At 42.5% G+C, this 24,283-nt stretch overlaps 1 protein-coding gene across 1 annotated transcript in view; it reads right to left on the bottom strand.

Annotated features, from left to right (window-relative positions):
* The window catches only part of LOC136612873 (potassium channel subfamily T member 2-like), a 195,272-nt gene that overhangs the window by 34,038 nt on the left and 136,951 nt on the right, over positions 1–24,283 (bottom strand). The window contains exons 11-15 of the mRNA XM_066593593.1: positions 19,355–19,519; positions 17,791–17,927; positions 15,525–15,588; positions 4,792–4,900; positions 2,639–2,747 (exon numbers count right to left, since the gene is read on the bottom strand). Of these exons, the coding sequence (XP_066449690.1) occupies positions 2,639–2,747; positions 4,792–4,900; positions 15,525–15,588; positions 17,791–17,927; positions 19,355–19,519 (584 nt within the window). The remainder of the gene's footprint in view (positions 1–2,638; positions 2,748–4,791; positions 4,901–15,524; positions 15,589–17,790; positions 17,928–19,354; positions 19,520–24,283) is intronic.

Below are 24,283 nucleotides of genomic sequence, written 5' to 3' on the forward strand. Positions count from 1 at the left end.
ATCTTTCTTCCATCCCAGTGAGCTCCCCACCAGACCTATGACAATGGCGCCATACTTTTCCATATAGCACCCACTGGCAATACCAAAGTTGGTGCTCCATCAACAGAAGGAAACCCTTCCCATTATATCCATGGCTGTCACATATCGGCTGAAGAAAATATGGTGGTATGGTTGATGTGCCATTATCCGTGACTAGGGACCACACAGATGCCAGAAACACAATTAAAGTGAAAAAAAATGTAGCCTTGAATTTAGTCAGCCAACAGTTAAATACAGCTGCTGTTTTTGTCATGGTTGCGGTTTTATGGCTGACAGTATGTTGTAGTAGGGATTATGGCAGTTAATTTAGCTTCTGGCAATGGGTATATCCATTGTAGCACACGCGTCCAGCGATATAGACTGCTGTGTCTGTGATAGTCCCTCCAGGTCGCTGCTAAATTACTAGTGATGCCACTCACAGGGGCCTCTTGTCAACAAAAATGCCCTCCTCATCTCCTGACTAGATTACTTCACCGACCTCCTCTGTGGCCTTCCCTACAACACTCTTGCACCCTTTCAATGCATTCTCAACTCTGCTTCTGACTAATCTACTGAGCTCTCTCTGCTATTCTTTCTCTCCCCTCTGCCAATCCCTTCAACAGTTGTCCATCATCAATAGAATCTAGTTCAAGACATTATCAATGACATACAAGACTGTCCACTATCTGTCCACTCCATACATCTCTTACCTAGTATCCCGATACCTCCCCACATGTAACCTCCAGTCCACAACCTGTTCCGTCCATACATCTCTGACCCAATATCCCGATACCTCCCCACATGTAACCTCCTGTACACTGCCCGTCCCCTCCATACATCTACAACCTGTCCCAACCATATATCTCTGACCACATCTCTTGATACCTCCCCACATGTAACCTCCAGTCCACAACCTGTTCCGTCCATACATCTCTGACCCAATATCCCGATACCTCCCCACATGTAACCTCCTGTACACTGCCCGTCCCCTCCATACATCTACAACCTGTCCCAACCATATATCTCTGACCACATCTCTTGATACCTCCCCACACGTAATCTCCAGTCTACAACTTGTCCTCTCTACACATCTCTGTCCACAACCTGTCTCCTTCATACATCTCTGTCCTAATATCTCCATATCTCCCCACATGTAACCTCCTATATACAACCTGTCTTCTCCATACATCTCTGTCCTAATATCTCCATATCTCCCCACGTATAATCTCTGGCCCTGACAAGACCTCCTTTGCTCTTGTGGTGCAGAGTGCTTAGGCAGCAGAAATGCAGTCCTAAACTCTTGCTCACAACCTAAAGTTTGCGAGTTCAATCCCCGTATGGTTCAGGTAGCCGGCTCAAGGTTGACTCAGCCTTCCGATTCAGTAAATTTAGTATCCAGCTTGCTGGGGGGTAATAAATAAATTACCTGGAAGCACTGTGGAATCGGTTGGCGCTATACAAATAACAAAATTTATTTATATTTTTATTTCTTATCTGCTTCTCACACAATCGTCTCCAAGATTTCTCCTGTGCATCCCCCATTCTTTGGACTAACTAACCCAAATGATCAGACTCTCCCCCACCTGAGAAACCTACAAAAACAAAGTCAAAAACCCACCTCAGCAGGAAAAAACAACAATATACAGTAATCCTACTGCCATCACATCACTATATGACCACTTCTACCCCTACCTACTGTCTCCTTCCCACTTCTTTACATATTGTAAGCCCTTGCAGCAGGGTCCTCTTTCCCTCTGTTCAGTCCTACTCATTTAGTCATGTTTATTGTACTTGTTTTTACTTCTATTATGTACAGAAACCATTTAATATGTACAATATATGGAATTAATAGTGCTTTAAAAAAAATTAAAGTAAGTAAGCAAACTCCAGGCCATATACAGAACTTGGTGATCCAACTGGACAGCCATCAACCACACAGATACAAACTTGTCCTTGCGGAACCCAAACAGCCCACGTCTTGAGGATTTCCTCTACAGAAAGTATATCTGTTAATAGACAATCTGCTTGTCTTCCTGACATAAGGAGGTACTTAACAAGATAGTCGCCCGAATAATCACCCAAACGAGTGATTATGGTCAACTGTCGGCCTATGTACACACAGCCCCCAACATGGCACTCTGCGAGAAGTTGCTCAGTAGTTGCTAGTCGTTCCGTTTCAGTGAGTCGAAGCGCAACGACAACAGAGCAACTTCTCGTTCAGTGTAAACAGGAGTTGTTGTGAGCAACTGCCTGTTCACTGTGAATGGAGGTGGGTGGCCAGAAGAGATTGCTGACCACTCTGCCTCCGTTCATCTAACAACTACCGTACAGGAGTGATAGTCGCTGGAACAGCTGTCAGGCACTTATGCATCCGACAATCGTACAGCGCTTTAGGCTTGCTTGGTTTCCATTGCAGGCAGGACATATGGGGAGATTTCTGCTTAAGCAAGTCCCCTCTCCAGCACAGACAAAGCAGAAAGCCCATTCTCCTTAATCATGGTCTACACACAGGATAAAGGAAGGGAGCGGGAACAATGAATGATACCCCCAGTGAACTAGAAAAAGTTGATAGTATTTTTTAAATTCTAAAAGTTTATTGTTCCATGTTTACTTTACTTACTGCCCCCTGGAGGTGTGAATCAGTAATGTGATGAGAGTGGAGGTTGCTGGGCAAACACAGTTCAGCGCCAACATGGCATACTTAAATTCTTCTTCACAGACCACATGATCTGGAGAAACAAAAAATGCCAAGGTCAGAAACCAAAGAAAACACAATTTACAGGAGATCAGCGGCATCAGAAGCAGCCACCTAATGACCTCCTATATTATTCATATTGCGTATAATGCTTATCACTAGAGATGACCGAGCATACTCGTTTAGGCAAAATACTCGAACGAGTATTGCCATTTTCGAGTACATGCCCGCTCGTGAGAAAAGATTCGGGGGCCGGCCGGGGTGAGCGGTGAGTTGTGGGAGGGGAGTGAGCATGGGGGTGCGGGGGGAGGGAGAGAGAGAGATCTCCCCCGCCGCCCCCCGAATCTTTTGGCACGAGCGGGCATGTACTCGAAAATGGCAATACTCGCTCGAGTATTTTGCCTTAACGAGTACACTCTCTTATCTCTACTTACCACCCTTCATGTAATCAATGATAATAGCTAGGGTACCAACTGTACTATTATTTAACCCCATTAAGGGTTACATTTTTAATTTTTCTTTTCAGTTTTTCTTCCCCACTTTCAAAAAAATCATAACTCTTTTAAATCACTATGCATCAACGTAGATGCCTGAGGGCTTGTTTTTTGCGGGACGAGTTGTGTTCTCCAATGATACTATGTAATGTACCATATAATGTACTGAACAGACTTTAAAAAAAATTCTAAGTGGAGAGAAAAAAAAACAACGCAATAGCTCCATCTTTAGGTTGGGGGGAGAAGTCTTGTTTCAAACTGCAGCAAAAATTACATGATTACTTGATTATGTGGGTCGGTACGATTTCTATGATACCAAATTTATATATATATATTTTTTCCTGTACTACTATTTATTATTTATATCTTATTTTTTGCCATCATCTTCTGACAGCCATAAGTGTTTTATTTTTCCGTCAGCATAGTTGTGCGAGGGCACATTTTTCGAGGAACGTCTTGTATTTTCTATTTTGGACTATATATGACTATTTGATTGCTTTTTATTACATTTTTTATTGGAGGCAGGGTGACCAAAAAGACAGTCGAAACCCACATTGTATGGAGCGGAATCGACCCCCGATCCCACTCCATACCAACCCTGAGCCTCCATGACATAACTGTACATCACAGAGCCTTAAGGAGCTGAAGAGGTTTTTGCACATCTGAATAACTGATGACTTATTCTCAGGATAGGCCTTCAATACTTGATTGGCTGAGGTCCCTTCATCAGCTGTTCACTGGCCGTGACTATAGTGTATGCAGCCGATGTTTTACAGGAGAAACACAGCTCCGTTTTCTCTGCAGTGGCCCATTTTGGTATTGCAGGCAAAGATCACACTGAAGTAAATGAGAACTTTGTATACATCACCAATTGGCTGCTGCAGAGGGGATGGAACTGTGCATTTCATTAAACACAATGGTTTCATATACAGATAAAGCTGCCTGGCGAACAGCTGATCAGCCAGTCAATGACCTATTCTGAGGGATATCAATACCTCAGATGTGAAAGGCCCCTTTAACATTACTGAGTGTGAATGCAGAAATAAAAGGGCTGGAAGAGTTGCATCAGTAGCAGGAATTAAAGGGATTGTCTACATTGGATAATGGTTCCCCGACAGTAAACTGATCACAGGATGTTCTACTGCTGGATCATCTAACGATCAACTGTAATCTGTGGGAAAAGTCTGCGGCAAATTTCAATTCCCCTGCAGTGCCTCCACAGGACAGATTAGGTATGACACAGTTCCCATTGAAATCAATTAGCTCAGCAATGCAGGGTTGTGCCAGGTCCTCCAAAGCAAGAGACACACTTTGTTGCTATGGACTGTACTAAAATAATGGAAATTGAATCAAGATTACACCTGCTGGCAAACGGAGGTACTGCTGATCTTTTTTTTATCAGTTGAATATCTTTTATTTTTTTAATAAACCAATACTATCCCCTGCCTCAGTGGAAATGAAGCCTAATGTGCAATGTGACAGATAATGTGTGCAATATCTAATAAGCATCTCTGTCATTGTGGCTCATAAAAGCATGGAGTGAATACACTGGAGCTGTAATAAATGTCTTCTCTGATACATTACCTGCAAATTTGATATGAAACTTGTTTTCCGGCTTCAGTATCTGGACATAAAGAGGACAATTAGGTGCAAAATCTTTTACAGCCCAGGCTCTGAGAATGGTCTGGTGATCCTGGTGAGCAGAGGAGACCATTGTGTCCTATTAGTAACACTGATTATTCACTACTTCATCTTGAATAATTATAAAGCTACATTTATTATTACCCGGATTATATTACTATACTAAAAAAAGTGCCCTTATCATTATGCCTCAGAGATTTCACATTCTTTGAAATTGTTGAAGTGTTTTCCCTGTGCTGGTTATCGTTCCCTGCTGACTAATGGAACACATTACTATATTTCTGGCTTTTCAAAACAAATCATTAATTTGCTAGATAAGGCAATCATATATTTTCTACATTAGCAAAAAATACTACAAACTATCCTTCTATGTATACAAGACTATAATTACTATAATACCACCCCCTATGTACAAGAATATAACTACTATAATACTGCCTCCTATGTACAAGAATATAACTACTATAATACCGCCCTCTATGTACAAGAATATAACTACTATAATACCACCCCCTATGTACAAGAATATAACTACTATAATACGGCCCCCTATGTTCAAGAATATAACTACTATAATACTGCCTCCTATGTACAAGAATATAACTACTATAATACTGCCTCCTATGTACAAGAATATAACTACTATAATACTGCTCCTATGTACAAGAATATAACTACTATAATACCACCCCCTAAGTATAAGAATATAATTACTATAATACTGCCCTCTATGTACAAGAATCTAACTACTATAATACCACCCCCTATGTATAAGAATATAACTACTATAATACTGCCCTCTATGTACAAGAATATAACTACTATAATACTGCCCCTTATGTACAAGAATATAACTACTATAATACTGCCCCCTATGTACAACAATATAACTACTATAATACTGCCTCCTATGTACAAGAATATAACTACTATAATACTGCCCCCTATGTATAAGAATATAACTACTATAATACTGCCCCTATGTACAAGAATATAACTACTATAATACTGCCCTCTATGTACAAGAATATAACTACTATAATACTGCCCCCTATGTACAAGAATATAACTACTATAATACTGCCTCCTATGTACAAGAATATAACTACTATAATACTGTCCCCTATGTACAAGAATATAACTACTATAATACTGCCTCCTATGTACAAGAATATAACTACTATAATACTGCCCCCTATGGTTAATAATATAACTACTATAATACTACCCCCTATGTAAAAGAATATAACTACTATAATACTGCCCTCTATGTACAAGAATATAAATACTATAATACTGCCCCCTATGGTTAATAATATAACTACTATAATACTTCCCCCCAATGTACAAGAATATAACTACTATAATACTGCCCCCTATGTACAAGAATATAACTACTATAATACTGCCCCCTATGTACAAGAATATAACTACTATAATACTGCTCCCTATGTACAAGAATATAACCACTATAATACTGCCTCCTATGTACAAGAATATAACTACTATAATACTGCCCCCTATGGTTAATAATATAACTATAAAAATAATACTGCCCCCTATGGTTAATAATATAACTACTATAATGCTGCCCCCTATGTACAGGGATATAACTACTATAATACTGCTCCCTATGTACAAGAATATAACTTCTATAATACTGCCTCCTACGTACAAGAATATAACTACTATAATACTGCCCTCTATGTACAAGAATATAACTACTATAATACTGCCTCCTATGTACAACAATATAACTACTATAATACTGCCCCCTATGTACAAGAATATAACCACTATAATACTGCCCCCTATGTACAAGAATATAACTACTATAATACTGCTCCTATGTACAAGAATATAACTACTATAATAGTGCTCCCTATGTACAAGAATATAACTACTATAATACTGCCCCCTATGTACAAGAATATAACTACTATAATACTGCCTCCTATGTACAAGAATATAACTACTATAATACTGCCTCCTATGTACAAGAATATAACTACTATAATACTGCTCCCTATGTACAAGAATATAACTACTATAATACTGCCTCCTATGTACAAGAATATAACTACTATAATACTGCCTCCTATGTACAAGAATATAACTACTATAATACTGCCTCCTATGTACAAGAATATAACTACTATAATACTGCCCCCTATGTACAAGAATATAACTACTATAATACTGCCCCCTATGTACAAGAATATAACTACTATAATACCACCCCCTATGTATAAGAATATAATTACTATAATACTGCCCTCTATGTACAAGAATATAACTACTATAATACTGCCCCTTATGTACAAGAATATAACTACTATAATACTGCCCCCTATGTACAAGAATATAACTACTATAATACTGCCCCCTATGTACAAGAATATAACTACTATAATACTGCCTCCTATGTACAAGAATATAACTACTATAATACTGTCCCCTATGTACAAGTATATAACTACTATAATACTGCCTCCTATGTACAAGAATATAACTACTATAATACTGCCCCCTATGGTTAATAATATAACTACTATAATACTACCCCCTATGTAAAAGAATATAACTACTATAATACTGCCCTCTATGTACAAGAATATAAATACTATAATACTGCCCCCTATGGTTAATAATATAACTACTATAATACTTCCCCCCAATGTACAAGAATATAACTACTATAATACTGCCCCCTATGTACAAGAATATAACTACTATAATACTGCCCCCTATGTACAAGAATATAACTACTATAATACTGCTCCCTATGTACAAGAATATAACCACTATAATACTGCCTCCTATGTACAAGAATATAACTACTATAATACTGCCCCCCTATGGTTAATAATATAACTATAAAAATAATACTGCCCCCTATGGTTAATAATATAACTACTATAATGCTGCCCCCTATGTACAGGGATATAACTACTATAATACTGCTCCCTATGTACAAGAAAATAACTTCTATAATACTGCCTCCTATGTACAAGAATATAACTACTATAATACTGCCCCCTATGTACAAGAATATAACTACTATAATACTGCCCACTATGTACAAGAAAATAACTACAAGAATATAACTACTATAATGCTGCCCCCTACGTACAAGAATATAACTACTATAATACTGCCTCCTATGTAAACAATATAACTACTATAATACTGCCCCCTCTGTACAAGAATATAACCACTATAATACTGTCTCCTATGTACAAGAATATAACTACTATAATACTGCCCTCTATGTACAAGAATATAACTACTATAATACTGCCTTCTATGTACAACAATATAACTACTATAATACTGCCCCCTATGTACAAGAATATAACCACTATAATACTGCCCCCTATGTGCAAGAATATAACTACTATAATACTGCTCCTATGTACAAGAATATAACTACTATAATAGTGCTCCCTATGTACAAGAATATAACTACTATAATACTGCCCCCTATGTACAAGAATATAACTACTATAATACTGCCTCCTATGTACAAGAATATAACTACTATAATACTGCCTCCTATGTACAAGAATATAACTACTATAATACTGCTCCCTATGTACAAGAATATAACTACTATAATACTGCCTCCTATGTACAAGAATATAACTACTATAATACTGCCCTCTATGGTTAATAATATAACTATAAAAATAATACTGCCCCCTATGGTTAATAATATAACTACTATAATGCTGCCCCCTATGTACAAGAATATAACTTCTATAATACTGCCTCCTATGTACAAGAATATAACTACTATAATACTGCCCCCCTATGTACAAGAATATAACTACTATAATACTGCCCACTATGTACAAGAAAAGAACTACTATAATACTGCCCCCTACGTACAAGAATATAACTACTATAATGCTGCCCCCATGTACAAGGATATAACTACTATAATGATCTTTTTATTTAAAAACTTGCAACAAAATTATTACAATATATTTACAATATAAACATAAGATTCAACAACGAAAACAGAAAAACAGAACAAAATACTCTTCATTACACCCGCACAGACGTTGGTACCCGGATCCTCCTCCAGTTTATACTATGTACATTGTTTTCTAAGTCTTTCTTATATACGGTTTTCAGACTTTCAATGATGATCTTCATGACATTATTACAGGAGTTGACTTCCTTATTGATGACCAGACAGCATCTTGCACACCACAGATGGTACACGGTCACCACATTTATCACATATAGAGTACTTCTGTTATATTCACTAAGCTGAGGCAGGAAGTCTCCATACACTACTTGGCAATATGGCTGCCTTCTCAGCTGGGGTAACTGTAGGGCCAGAGACACCGCCTCCCATAACTGTATACTAAATGGACAGTCTAAAAGAAGATGCTCCATAGTCTCTACACACTGACCACACTCTTCTCTAGGACAAGATCTATTTGTTACATTGCGACATTTCAAATTGTCTCTGACATACATCTTCCCATGAAATGCCAGCCATGCCACATCCCTCATGTGTGTAGGCACTCTAGAATCCTGTAAGATTTGTGCAGTCTGTTTCACATCTAAATGTGGCGCCCCCCTCAGCTGTATCTGGACACTGAAATGAGATCTCAACAATTTGTCATAGATCTCCTTCCTGCTGGACAATCTGACCTCATCATACAAAATCCTCCACTTAATGATCTTACTGATGACATGTACTCCGTACCAAGACACGTTGTTCTTAATACGTCCTGAGATCCTCTTAATGGCATCACCTACCGACCATACAGATACAAATTGCTGGATCTGGCTCTTGAACAGATAGCACCAAGGTTTCTGCACCGAATTTTTACAGAATGAGAAATTTCGCATCAAAAACATCAAGTTTAAGAATAATTCTGGACAAGGCATGGAGAGTCCTCCTTCCCTATGAGGGAGATAGGCAATGTTCCTCTTCACTATGCTCACCCTACTACCATACAAGAAGTTGAAGAAGACATTGGTTAGTCTAGGCCGCAGACTATCTGGCACTGGAAACACCACTGAGATATACAAAAAGAGTGGAAGCAGGAATCTTCTCATAAGGCCGACCTTCTCCTGGTATGTCAGCCTCCAATGCTTCCAGCTCCGCTCCTTCTGCTCACACACCGCCAGCCTCTCCTCCCAATTCACCTTCCCTTCATCTACTTTTCCAAACTCAACTCCCAAAATTTTAATTTTATCCTGAACTTGCCTGAAGGGCACCGAAAAGACTTCGCTATCTCTCCCTAACCACAATGCCTCGCTCTTCTCCATATTCACCACTGAATTTGAGACTCTGGAAAATTCTGCTATGTCCTGCTCAAGTGCTGCACAATCATCTGCAGACGTCACCAGAAGTGTCACATCATCCGCATAAGCACTAAACTTTATAACTTCCACTTTCCCATGAAGATGACACCTCAACCCCTGTAAATCCCCATCAGCATGTAGCTTCCTCAGGAAAGGGTCCAGACTAAAGACATATAATAGTGGGCTGAGAGGACAACCCTGCCTCACCCCTGACATAATCCTGAAGGGATCTCCTAGGTGACCATTAATCAGAGGTTGGCTTACCGCTCCCTTATAGAGAACCTGCAGCCATTGTACAAAGCGTACCGGAAGGCCGTACTCCAACAACACCTGATACAAGTATCCATGATGAACTCTATCAAAGGCCTTACTCTGGTCTAAGCCAACCACATATGCCCCTTCACCATGCAGTTTCATATAGGTTATGGCTTCTCTCACCAGTAGTAGTGAGTCCTCTATTGTTCGGCCTTTCACGCCACATGCCTGATTAGCAATAATTAGTTCATCTGCCACATCACTTAGTCTATAATACAAGATCTTGGCCAAGATTTTATAATCTGTATTTAGCAGAGACAGTGGGCGCCAATTTTTAATATCTTTTAAATTTCCCTTTTTTGCCAAAAGAACCAACACAGATTTCCAGTGAGAGTCGAGCATCTTCCCTGCAGAGAGGCAATCATTATAAACCTGCACCAAGTCTGGAGCTAATAAGTCTCTGAACTCTTTATAGAACTCGCTGGTCAGGCCATCCAGCCCAGGACTCTTCTTGGGCTTTAAGGAGTCAATGCTTCTTTTCACTTCCTCCTCAGTTATGGACACAATCATGCATTCTGCTTGCACTGGGTCTAATTTGGGCAGAGTCGCACTCTTCAGATAGCATTTAATGTCATCCTCCCTAATCTGCCCCCCTTGGAAAAGATTCCCATAGTAATCTCCAATGATCTGTTGGAGTTTCTTCTGCTCTGACTGCTCCGCCCCGTTCTCATCTAATAGCCCAGTCATAAGTTTCTTACTAACCCTATTCTTACAGGCAATAAAAGGGTCCGGGGTGTAAACCCTCCAATTATCAAACTGTCCCTCAGCTTTAAGAGACTTGAAGCGATCATACTGCAGCTCCTTCATCTTCTGCTTTATCTGGCTGATGCTCGCTCCGTCCACCTTCTCCCCACCATTCATCCGACCATATAAGCGACTCAGCTGTCGTCTCAGCATAGAATACCTCATATACTCCACATTACTGCGTCTCCTGGCAGCTCTAATCATAAACTGCTTGATGTCCCCTTTCATGCACTCCCACCACTCTGCCGTATCATCAAACATACATTGGGTAGTCCTCCGCTCAGTATAGAAGGTAGTGAAGGCCTCAATAAACTGTGGATCCTGCAGCAGGGAACTGTTCATCTTCCAGTATCCCCGACCGCAGACCCCGGTCCCATCCTGACCCAGCGTGACACTGACTATACAATGATCAGAGAACTCTATGGGGCTGATCCTATACTTGGTGCACTTCATGCCTTTCTTAATATAGATACGATCTATTCTGCTGGCATTACCTCCCTTATGATAGGTGTAAGATCTCTTAGCATATTGTAAGCGATAGGGGTCAACTAAATGAGCCTGCTGGACCAGATTATTGAGGAAGTTCTCATCATACCTTAGTGGTTTATGACTACTGGTTCTATCTACATTACTGGAGACACTATTAAAATCCCCGCACATTATGAACACCCGAGATGTAAAACAATACGGCTTCATCAGTTGGAACAACTCCCTCCTCTCCTTTCTAGTCTGAGGAGCATAGATATTAATAACTCTATAATATATAGTGTCCAATATAAAGTCCAGCATCAGGCACCGGCCTGGACTGATCTCCAGGACCCTCTCCACCTCTACGTCCTTATTGAAGAGAATTCCCACACCATCATTTCTCTCCAATCCAAAGGACCAGAATGATGCTCCATGTCTCCAGTCCCTCCTGGCTGCATACACATCAGCATTACTCTTCAGGTAGGTCTCCTGTAAGCAGAAGACATCAGATCTCTCCTCTGACAGCCGCTGGTAGATCGCCTGCCTCCTGCTCTTAGTCTTTACACTGTTCACATTTATAGAGCAGACTCTCAAACTCATCTAAGTCACTGGTCTTTCTTGCTTTTCCTCCTCCGTCCGCTGCTGTCACCTGCAGAGCCCCATCTTTTGGTGGACACTGATGGTTGAGGTTCCTCTTCCTGAAGGTCATCATCAGAGTTATTTAAAGAGACACATTCTTTCTCTGACTTCTCCTCTGATTCTTCTCCCAGCACTCCATACTGTCCGGAGGTTATGGCCAGCACCGGCTGATCCGGGGTTTTCTTTGCTGCGGTGACTTTTCTAGCAGGATCTGCAGTTTTATTCTTTCTTTTAACCGCCTGGAACCCCTCTTCATCCACAGAGGGGCGTCTGGGCCTTGTGGCTCGGTCGGAGGGTTCTGTAGCCTTACATGACTTCTGTTCAGGTGATTTAGCAACTGATTTATTGCATACTTTCTTATTTTCATGAGGTTTCTCTTCAATAGCTGGTGCTTGTAGTACAACAGGGGATTTTTCACTTCTTACAGCAAGGATTTTTCTTTTTCCATCAGATGCATTCTCGGTGGCTGGTACTTGTACTGTAGTGGGAGGACAATCCATCTCTCCCTCTGCTGGTACTTGTAGTGCAGCGGGTGAGTTATCAGTCTCTAAAGCAGGGTCACTGGTACTTTGCACTACATTAGTATTAGGACTGTTGGATTCTGGGGCTGTATCTGCTTTTGCGGCGACGTCCTCTTTACCTTCCTCCATGGGCTCTATGCCGATATCATCACCTCCTTTATTATGCTCTGCATGTGGACACTCCCGGAATGTATGACCTGCTCCTAAGCACAGGTTACAGATGACGGGACCTCTACAATCGCTTTTTGAATGTCCAAACTGTCCACATAATGAACACTTGACTCGAGAGCAGTTGAAAGCGAGGTGTCTGCCCCCACACCTATGACATAGACGAGGCTGACCAGGGTAATAGCATATTCCTCTCTCTGAGCCTAGATAGAAGGAGTGCGGTAGATGTCTGGTCACACCATTGGCTCGCTCTAATTGGATCTTTACAGTGTATCCACCATTCCAGATTCCCTCCTCATCATAGATTTTTTCTGGATAGTTCATGATCATACATTGCCTACTCAGCCAGTGCTCCAGATCTGCCAGCGCCACCACCTCAGACTGGAACAATATGGTGGCCCTCACCACCTGAGGCTTGGACAGCTGGATCACCTGGAGATACTCCCAGATTGACTGTCCCCTTGTGTCATTATATATACTCCAAAATGCATCCAAGTCATATTGCAGCTTAAAGCTGATGTCGTAGATCCTGCTGGAGGGGATATGGATCAGAGCGTACACCTCAGAGGCTTTAAACTTCATAAAGTCCTTTAGGAGACTCTTTCCAATGTACAGTCTAGAGGGAATGTTCTCCTCTGGCCCCGTGTACTTAATCCTGACAGCGTTTCTCCTCTGTGGTGGAGGGGTAGCTGACTTTGTAACATTGGAGAATAGTCTGTTGAATTGTGGACGGTCAGCAGAGGGATGAGTGCCTGACCTTTCCTCATCAGCAGGCTTACTGACTCCTGATTGATCTGCAGACACACCTGCGGTGGTATGAGACTGTCCTGCAGACACACCTGCGGTGGTTTCACACTGTCCTGCAGACACACCTGCGGTGGTTTCACACTGTCCTGTAGACACACCTGCGGTGGTATGAGACTGTCCTGCAGATTGCTGTATACACTCCTCTGCAGATGGCTGAGAGCCTTCACTAATCTCCACCATATCTGCTCCAGTCCATGTAGTTGTCTCTTCACTCATTACACTACACGGTGTTTCATTTACAATGTCAGTACCTGAAGCATACACCAGATTACTACTTGCATTCATTTCATCAGCACAGCAAACAGAGTCCTTTGCAATTAACCCCTCATTGACTGTCACATTTTGCTCCTCAGTATTAGCAGCATTTTCAGAGTCTGATAGCTCAGCTCCCATACTCAATGACCCTGAAAGAAGTGACCCTCCAGGTGCTGCACCCACACATCTCAGAGGGGTTCCCTGCTCCACCATACTATACACAGCATTATAATCAGTACCTTTTTTCTCAATGGCTTCTTTAATCTTCATGTTTTGCACTCTGGCCTCCCTCTTCATGTTTTGCACTCTGGCCTCCTTCTTTTTCTCCATTACCCAGTTTTCTACTTTAGGTATTGCATTTGCTTCTTTGTCTAGTCGCTCCTTTAATATAGCAAGCTCACGTGTGCAATTATCCAGGCATTCACACTTCATCAGCTTTGTCTTCGGATCCATCTCTATCTTAATCTCTTCTCTTAACTTCAAAATTTGTCTTTCCAGTTTAAATAAACTTTTCTTAGTCACTTTCATACTCAATCCAAATGCTTTACATGATTCAGTAATCTCACCAGCCACCATTTCCTGGTTACCACTTTCTTGATCTCCATGCTGCAAGCCACACTCCATGCTCTGGGCTCTCCCAGGATCGTCAGCCCAGCTGCACTCACTTCCTCCTGGGTCAGAGGCCATGCCTCCTCCCTACTGGGAGCTCACAAGCACACGTCTATCCTCTCCTATGGACAAGAATAGAACTACTATAATACTGCCCCCTATGTACGAGAATATAACTACTATAATACTGCCTCCTATGTACAAGAATATAACTACTATAATACTGCCCCCTATGTACAAGAATATAACTACTATAATACTGCCTCCTATGTACAAGAATATAACTACTATAATACTGCTCCCTATGTACAAGAATATAACTACTATAATACTGCCTCCTATGTACAACAATATAACTACTATAATACTGCCCCCTCTGTACAAGAATATAACCACTATAATACTGCCTCCTATGTACAAGAATATAACTACTATAATACTGCCCTCTATGTACAAGAATATAACTACTATAATACTGCCTCCTATGTACAAGAATATAACTACTATAATACTGCCTCCTATGTACAAGAATATAACTACTATAATACTGCCCCCTATGTAAAAGAATATAACTACTATAATACTGCCCTCTATGTACAAGAATATAAATACTATAATACTGCCCCCTATGGTTAATAATATAACTGTGCCAAGATTCAATGTAATAGATGGTTTATTTCCTTTACTCTGTAACGGTTACATTACAACCTCCCTGGCTCGTAGCTTCTCTTGCATCAGTTGGATGAATAACTGTCACACACCCCTATATTAACAAGATAGCAGTAATTGACCCCCTCTCTCCCCAAACCCTTTCAGACGTACAGCTGCGATGCGGTCGGTTTCAAAGCGATTGCTGAGAATGAAGCAGGCTTCTGCGTCATCAATTCTACAGAGACACGACAGGTCAAGTAAAAAGTAGTGAAGGAAATGGGAAAAGAGTAGAAGGAGAAAAAAAATAATAGGAGAGTGTTAGTAAGTTGGTTACTGGACACATAGGGCATGAGTGCAGACGATTAGTGATTACAAATGGGCACTGGTCAGTTTTTTACGGTGAACAGAATATTTGGCTTTTTCTCTACCTGATATAGAACCCCAATCCCACTTCTTATGGATAGGTGATAGAAGTCTATTTTGGTAGAACCGCTTAAAGTTTAAAGGGGCTTTCCAATATAAAAAAAACATAATATGGAGCAGATAAAGCTGTACAATAGTACAAAAGTCACTCTTAGGCCTCATGTCTACGGGCGGGTCGGATTCCATGGGCAGGAGCCGACACCAGAATCCCACCCTGCCCGCGGCTGAGGACATTATTTTACTTGACCCGGGTCTGTGCGGGTCTTCTATGTCCCGGCCGGATCTTCTTTCTTCTGTACTGCGGATGTGTTTCAGCGTGCCAGCGCGCATGCACAGTAGGAGTTATTCTTTTTCAAACTCCTGGATCTGCGGCCCTTCTGCAGTGTCAGCTGTGGGTGGGCCGTGGATTGGAAGGCTTCCCTTGACTTCAATGGAAGCTGTCAGTGTGGGATCCGCAGAAAAATAGAGCATGCTGCTATTTGTTTTCTGGACCAAAAGGTCCGCCCATGACTCCCTGTGGGCGGGCGCCACTGCCTCCCTGTGGGCGGCTTGACTTTCACATCTCCTGTGCGGGTACGTTCCGTGCGGGTTCCACAAATCCAACCCGCCCGTGGATATGGGGCCTTACCTTTCCAATGGCTTCCACCATTGAGCGCTGTAGCGCCAGGCCTTGTTGGTCCAATCCCAAAAGTGACTAGTTCAGTCCTATGTCATTCATCACTCAGCCAATCACAGATCCCAGAAGGCATCCGGGCAAGACTGTGCAGTTATTGGCTGAGCATGTCACCATCAGGATCAGACCGGCAGGGACCAGAGTGGCAGTGCTAAATGAGAAGTCAATTTCAAGGGTGAGTATGGCTTTTTTCTATTTTATACAACAATCCTGTCATCTATTCTTAATGTCGGGAAAACTTTTTAACTCCGTAAGGGATTTTTTTTTTTAATCATTATAGAGCACTTGAACTTGTGATTGTTTGATTGCTTATACCATATACTGCAATACTTCAGTATTTCAGTAGCTGGTATTTATGGTATTTATGCAGGCCGCAGGCACATCGTAGTAGGCAGACATAGATGGCACCTCATGATGTCATTGTGAGAGGACATTCAGGACCACCAGTCAATGACTGGACCATTTAAATTTAAAGGATTAGCAGCCACAATTGGCATACATTTTGATTGTGGCAGCCTGGCATCAGCTGTCAAAGACAACAAACACCCACCATGTATAGAGTTGGATCAGGTTCTGAGTCCACGCCATAATAACCCTGTGCACTTAAAGGGGTTGTCCAAGGAAAAATTTTAATTTTTTTTAATGGCCAGGTATGTTTTAAAAAACCTACCTCTCTTTCCCCCTTGGAAGCAGTGGCTCCAGTGAATCTCTCGCCATCAGCGCTGACTGGAAGTCGGGTGCCCACAGTGTTACCCCCAGTTCTCCTGGCATCAGTGTTGGGCACCATGATGCCAGGAGGTTGGGACCTTGCAGCCTCTGATTTGCACCAGCGGTAAGCTAACTTTCGGGCAGCACAGACAGTCGGAGATACATCGGAACCACTCTGCAACTTCCAGGGAGAGAAGCGGGGCAAGTATCTATTTAATCATTTTAGAGCATGCTCAGGCATTAAAAAATATATATAATCAGACAACCAAGATGAACATATACATCGTGAGGTGCTAAGGTATTAATGTATACATTGTATGAAGCAAGCTCCTATGCTCCCTCTAGTGGTGACTGAAGAGAGACAAAATTCCATCATTTAAATCTATATCTATGCAGCGGATTTGAAGCTCTGTGTCACATAATTGGGGTCTGATTGAAGAAAAAGTTTAAGAAATGAGCCATCAGAGAAATGTGTGCTGCGCCTTCAGCCATCCAGAAACTGAGATTGCTGAAAAGTACAAACATCTCCTGGTGAGATTTGATATTAATTCTCCAGTAGTGATAATTAGGTAAAACATAATGAGTCCTAACAAGGGGGCGGATTGTTCCTCCCTGATATTTACTAGAACGTACTTAGCCCTCATGAGATCCTGATCCTTCAGCGCTGAACCCTGTAGGTAGATGACTCGTTGGGACCACAAGGGAATTTGTAAGACTCTTCGTACCGGCAGATCCATTTCCGTGGGACACAGGAGAACGACATAATGATCCTGTACAGAGAGAACATTGTATTGTGGGGGATTCAGGAATTATCCAGATTAATGATAATGATTATTTCCTTTTTTAGTAGTGCCAGCTTAAATTTGAGTTTGGAAGATTTGGATCATTGGGACTTGGACCAAGTTTACAAGTGGGTTTCTAGTCCTGTAAGCGACATACCCAAACAGGTTAAACATGCTAGGGATGAACTGGAACAATGCACAAAAAATTGCGCCAAAAATTGCTGCTTGCAACAAAATTTACTGCGACAGAACTGAGCATGCCCACTGGGGACTTTATAGCAAAATTATGCCTTGATTTAAAAATGGGCAATTTGAGCTATGCAGTCTGAGGGTGTGCTGGACTGAAGAATAGGAGGCAGCTGATTGTGAGAGGGGACTGAAAGGAAGACCTTAAGAGGGGTTCTCAGAGCTGCCTGCGGAAAGAGAGGAGGGGGATGTTACAGGCCTGAGGTGGAGGGTTAACCAACTCTGGCTAGGAAACTGAGTAAGAAGTGGAGAGGAGGGCTCTACCCTCTCACACAATGCTGTATGACTGCCAGGGTCAGTAGAAGCTGTGACCCCCGTGCAACAAAGTGTAAGTGAGGCTAGCCTCATTCGGGACATGGAATGTGCACACCAAGGAAAAGTTTAAAGGCAGTTACTAGCAGGTCTGCTGTAAGAGATAGGGCTCATATTAAGAACACTGGGCATGGTTTCGGTGAATAAACGCTCTTTGTGGACTGAGTTACTTGAAGAGATATTGAACGTGTATATGGCAAATGGCCTTTCTAAAATACTGTCTTGGGATAGTAATCATAAAAGGGGAGCCTTGCACTGTATTCCACAACCTGTATTTTTTGAGGCGGTATCACTAAGGGCGCCCACCCACTGGCGTTTTTTTACCTGCGTTTTGCGTTTTGCGTTTTTCCTGCACAGGCATAGAGATAACATGTGTTCCTGTCCACTGGCGTTTTTTTTGCGTTGCGTTTGCGTTTTTAACATAGGAACTGTCAGTTGCATATGTGTCCTTATTTTTCTCCTAATGCACCCATGAATGTCAATGGAAATTAACGGAAAAGCCGCGAAAAGGCTGCGTTTTTTCCCGCGGAAAACGCAAACGCCAGTGGGTGGGCGCCCTCATAGTGAAGTGTTATTAATATTGTTCACAGCGGTGCTGCTGTTATCCCATTTTGCCCAAAAGCTGTTATTATTCTTACAATTTAGTTGGTGTTAGACCGCATCTTATTATTCTAAGATATGTTTAATTGTATAATCATTATTACTCTTTTATTCATTTTTATCCCTGTGTTCTTAAAAAAAATATTGTAAATTTTGGTTACTCCTTCTGCTGCATCGTATCCTGAATCCTGCATCGCTACACCTCAACCCACAACAATCCCACCCTTGCCCTTAACGCAACACTTCTCATTCTTCACCTGGAGTCGGGGATGTGCGTAGAATTCATTAAGGAAATCCATGAGAAGATCTATTTTTAAGGAGCTGACACACAGCACCACATGTTTCTCCGTCTGTGCGCGGTATCGGCTGTAATTGCCTCCAGACTTCTGTCTCTCCATCCAGAGGAACACAAGCTGCTCAAACTAAAACATATCAACATGGAGACATTAAGGACATCAGTGTCAACAGCCTAATAACATTAAGCTCCACCGCCGCGAGCCGGATGCTGGTTGTAAACAGGAGAGGACAGAACTTCACTTTCCAACATTATTTTACAGTACCTGTAAAAAACCATAAAGGATTTACCCACCCCCACCCCCGGCTGCTGGGACTTACTAATGTCCTTACTGAATCACGGGGGATTTAAGACGATGCTTTGTAGGGTAAAAAAAGTCATATCTGCAAGATCCAACTCGATAAAAGTAAAACATCAACTCTGCAGAAACAAAGAGCCTTCCAAAAAGTCTACAAATAGATTGTCAAAAAGTACCAGCTAGGCAATGGAGATAAGAACATTTTCAAGTCACAGAGTACAGTTTAAAGGAGTTTTGCCATCGGAGCCTTTCATGGCCTATCCACGGGATATGTCATAAAAGTCCGATAGATTTGGGACCAGTTAAGTGATGTAAAAATGCTGTGCCTTTAAGAGGGGACGGAACCTGGGAGAGGCAACAAAGAAGAGATTTAGGCGCTCTGTGAGCGAAAGTGAAGAGCAGCCTACGGCAAGGTGTATCCACTGGGCACCGCCTGGTGTAAGGCATGTGCTAAGTCCTAAGGATTGGTGGGTGCGAAGTGTGAAACAAGTGAGGATCATCTGCAACAGAGATAGTGTTACTACCAGATTCTTCCATTGTCCTTTCTCAGGGTTACACCCTCCCATGAAGCTTGAGTATATCGGGCCAAGTCAGACCAAATTTACTATTAAACTGTCCAAGTAATTATACAATGGGGACCCGCACGCTCCGCTGTACTCCATTAAGCCAGCCCCATTCCCTTACACGGCCGCAGGTTGTCCCTGTGTATCTCGACCCGGAGCCACAGCTCTATCAGACCCTAGTCCTTGCTGGGGAGAAACCATGGTCGACTGCAGGAGAGTTTGGGAACCCCTCGGCCAAGGCTGTCTGTTTACCCATGGTTACGGAAACAGCTAAGTGGGCTGTCCTACACTGTTTCGGTAACTCCCATAGAAGTGCATTGGAGTTAATGGAAATAGCATTGCACAGTGAGCTAAGCTGTTTTTGTAACTAGGAAGATATGGAAGCAGTGGAGCTCGCTTTGCTACACTGTTTGTGTAACTCTCATTCACTTCTATAGAGGTTACGGAAACAGCGTAATGAAGCCCAGTCAGCTGTTCTCTTAAAGGGGTTGTCCCGAGGCAGCAAGTGGGTCTATACACTTCTGTATGGCCATAATAATGCACTTTGTAATATACATTGTGCATTAATTATGAGCCATACAGAAGTTATAAAAAGTTTTTTACTTACCTGCTCCGTTGCTAGCGTCCTCGTTTCCATGGAGCCGACTAATTTTTGGCCTCCGATGGCCAAATTAGCCGCGCTTGCGCAGTCCGGGTCTTCAGCAGTCTTCTATGGAGCCGCTCGTGCCAGAGAGCGGCTCCGTGTAGCTCCGCCCCGTCACGTGCCGATTCCAGCCAATCAGGAGGCTGGAATCGGCAGTGGACCGCACAGAAGAGCTGCGGTCCACGAAGACAGAGGATCCCGGCGGCCATCTTCAGCGGTAAGTATTGAAGTCACCGGAGCGCGGGGATTAAGGTAAGCGCTCCGGTAAACTTTCTTTACTTCCCTGCATCGGGGTTGTCTCGCGCCGACCGGGGGGGGGGTTGAAAAAAAAAAAACCCGTTTCGGCGCGGGACAACCCCTTTAAGTCTTGGCCACCCCATCCACCACATTAAGTCAGGCTTCAGAAGACAAAACTTAAGATAGTTACAGGGCCCAGAGGTAGGAACTGTATCTGTTAGACCTTTATGGCATATCCTGTGGCCATGAAAATCTTAGATGGGTTAGGTCATTAAAGGGGTTACCAAGCCTTGTAAAATTGAGGGTTCAGTAACAGTTAGCAAAAATCAAGCAGATCTGCCATAGGAACTGAAAACGACAGAAGTCGTTATTCATAAAATGACAGACACTAATAATTCCCAACAGGTTTCTTTGTGGGCTTCCTCACTAGTGCCCTCCTTGTGCCTTCCCTATTAGTATGGCAGACAAACAGCTATGTCATATTTAATTATTTAAAGGGGTTACCAACCTTGTAAGATTGATGGCCTACCTCAGGATAGGTGATCATCAGCTGATTGAAGGTGCCGCAATGCTCTTACCATTGAAATGAATGGGACAGACCTGTTCTACTCAGAATGGCCACTATCAATAATATGGGGTGTTCTGCTAATAAGCACACTTGTGCTAGGATGTAAACATTGGGTAGACCCCAGTGTCTCATATAGCATCACAACCCCTTCAAACAGCTGATCAGCAAGGAACCCAAGTGGCGGAGCACCATCAGATGGCCTATTCTAAGGAGAAGCTATCATCTTCACAAGGTTGGATAGGAAGAATATAGCATGTTTCTTTATCTGCCTAGAGCAGTGTTCCCCAACTCCAGTCCTTAGGGACCGCCAACAGGTCATGTTTTCAGGATTTCCTCAGTGTTACACAGGTGATGTAATTATTGTTGGTACCGCAGACATTGGCACAGGTGTTCTTACTATAGGATATCCTGAAAACATAACCTGTTGGGGTCCCTGAGGACTGGAGTTGGGGACCTCTGGCCTAGAGGAAAGCACAAGGAGGGCACTAGTGAGGAAGCCAACATAGAAACCTGTTGGACATCATTAATGTCTGTCACATAGCAAATAAAGCTTTCCGTCATTTTCAGTTTTTCGTTCCTACGGTGGAACAGATCTTGAATTAAATCATATCTGATATCCCACACACTTCCAGAACTGCATGAATATTGCTAACTGCTACTGAACACCTTGCCCCAGATCACCCGATGCACTTTACCCTTGCTGCATAGTATTGTTGTAGATGTAGTTTATTGCTACCTTACAGCACCACTGCCTGGGCATTATCTATGCAGACACCAACTCAGCGTGGAATGAGGTCAGCGGCATTTTGAAATGGGTGTTTTTAGAGTTTGACATGTTGTAATTTTAGATCAGTACAAGGTAGGTAATTAAAGCGGAGAACTCGAAAAGTTACTCAACGTAACATTGAAATAAACCGTGTTAAACAGCGGAACGGCTCTTTAAATCCGTTTCCAGGGAGATGTCACTGCAGCGCGGCGAATCCCTGGCATTGTTTATAGGCAGATGTTGGGTACTATAGTTCTCACCATCACAATAACATATCAACATAAAACAATAGCATCCAGAATTACGTGCATGAACGCCGCCGGGACTATCCGAGAGCCGCAGGGACAAACACAAAGGACAATTGTGAAGAGCGATCTGTTTTATTATTTTCGGATTTGTCTCTGTCTCTACAGTTTGTCCTATGTGTAGCAGCCAAAGGGGATGTCCACCTCCCAGAGTCCATCACACATCACATCAGCCCGGCGGCGATGACCGTCCACATGTCAGTGGACTAGTATTGGGCTCCGAATATATCAGGATGACCGCCCACATGTCAGTCGACTAGTATTGGGCTCCGAATATATCAGGATGACCGCCCACATGTCAGTGGACTAGTATCGGGCTCTGAATATATCAGGATGACCGCCCACATGTCAGTGGACTAGTATTGGGCTCCGAATATATCAGGAAGACCGCCCACATGTCAGTGGACTAGTATTGAGCTCTGAATATATCAGGATGACCGCCCACATGTCAGTGGACTAGTATGAGGCTCCGAATATATCAGGATGACCGCCCACATGTCAATGGACTAGTATTGGGCTCTGAATATATCAGGATGACCTCCCACATGTCAGTGGACTAGTATCAGGTTCAGAATATATTAGGATGACCGCCCATATGTCAATAGACTAGTATTGGGCTCCGAATATATCAGGATAACCGCCCACATGTCAGTGGACTAGTATCAGGCTCCGAATATATCAGGATGACCGCCCACATGTCAGTGAACTAGTATTGGGCTCCGAATATATCAGGATGACCGCCCACATGTCAGTGCACTAGTATTGGGCTCCGAATATATCAGGATGACCGCCCACATGTCAGTGAACTAGTATCGGGCTCCGAATATATCAGGATGACCGCCCACATGCCAGTGGACTAGTATCAGGCTCCGAATATATCAGGATGACCGCCCACATGTCAGTGAACTAGCATTGGGCTCCGAATATATCAGGATGACCGCTCACATGTCAATGGACTAGTATTGGGCTCCGAATATATCAGGATGACCGCCCACATGCCAATGGACTAGTATTGGGCTCCGAATATATCAGGATGACCGCCCACATGTCAGTGGACTAGTATTGGGCTCCGAATATATCAGGATGACCGCCCACATGTCAATGGACTAGTATTGGGCTCCGAATATATCAGGATGACCGCCCACATGTCAGTGGACTAGTATTGGGCTCTGAATATATCAGGTTAACCGCCCACATGTCAATGGACTAGTATTGGGCTCCGAATATATCAGGATGACCGCCCACATGTCAGTGGACTAGTATTGGGCTCCAAATATTTCAGGATGGCCGCCCACATGTCAGTGCACTAGTATTGGGCTCCGAATATATCAGGATGGCCACCCGCATGTCAATGGACTAGTATCGGGCTCCGAATATATCAGGATGACCACCCACATGTCAGTGGACTAGTATTGGGCTCTGAATATATCAGGATGACCACCCACATGTCAGTGGACTAGTATTGGGCTCCGAATATATCAGGATGACCGCTTACATGGCAGTGGACTAGT

This window comes from Eleutherodactylus coqui, chromosome 2 (assembly GCF_035609145.1).
Source record: "Eleutherodactylus coqui strain aEleCoq1 chromosome 2, aEleCoq1.hap1, whole genome shotgun sequence".
Lineage (NCBI taxonomy): Eukaryota > Metazoa > Chordata > Amphibia > Anura > Eleutherodactylidae > Eleutherodactylus > Eleutherodactylus coqui.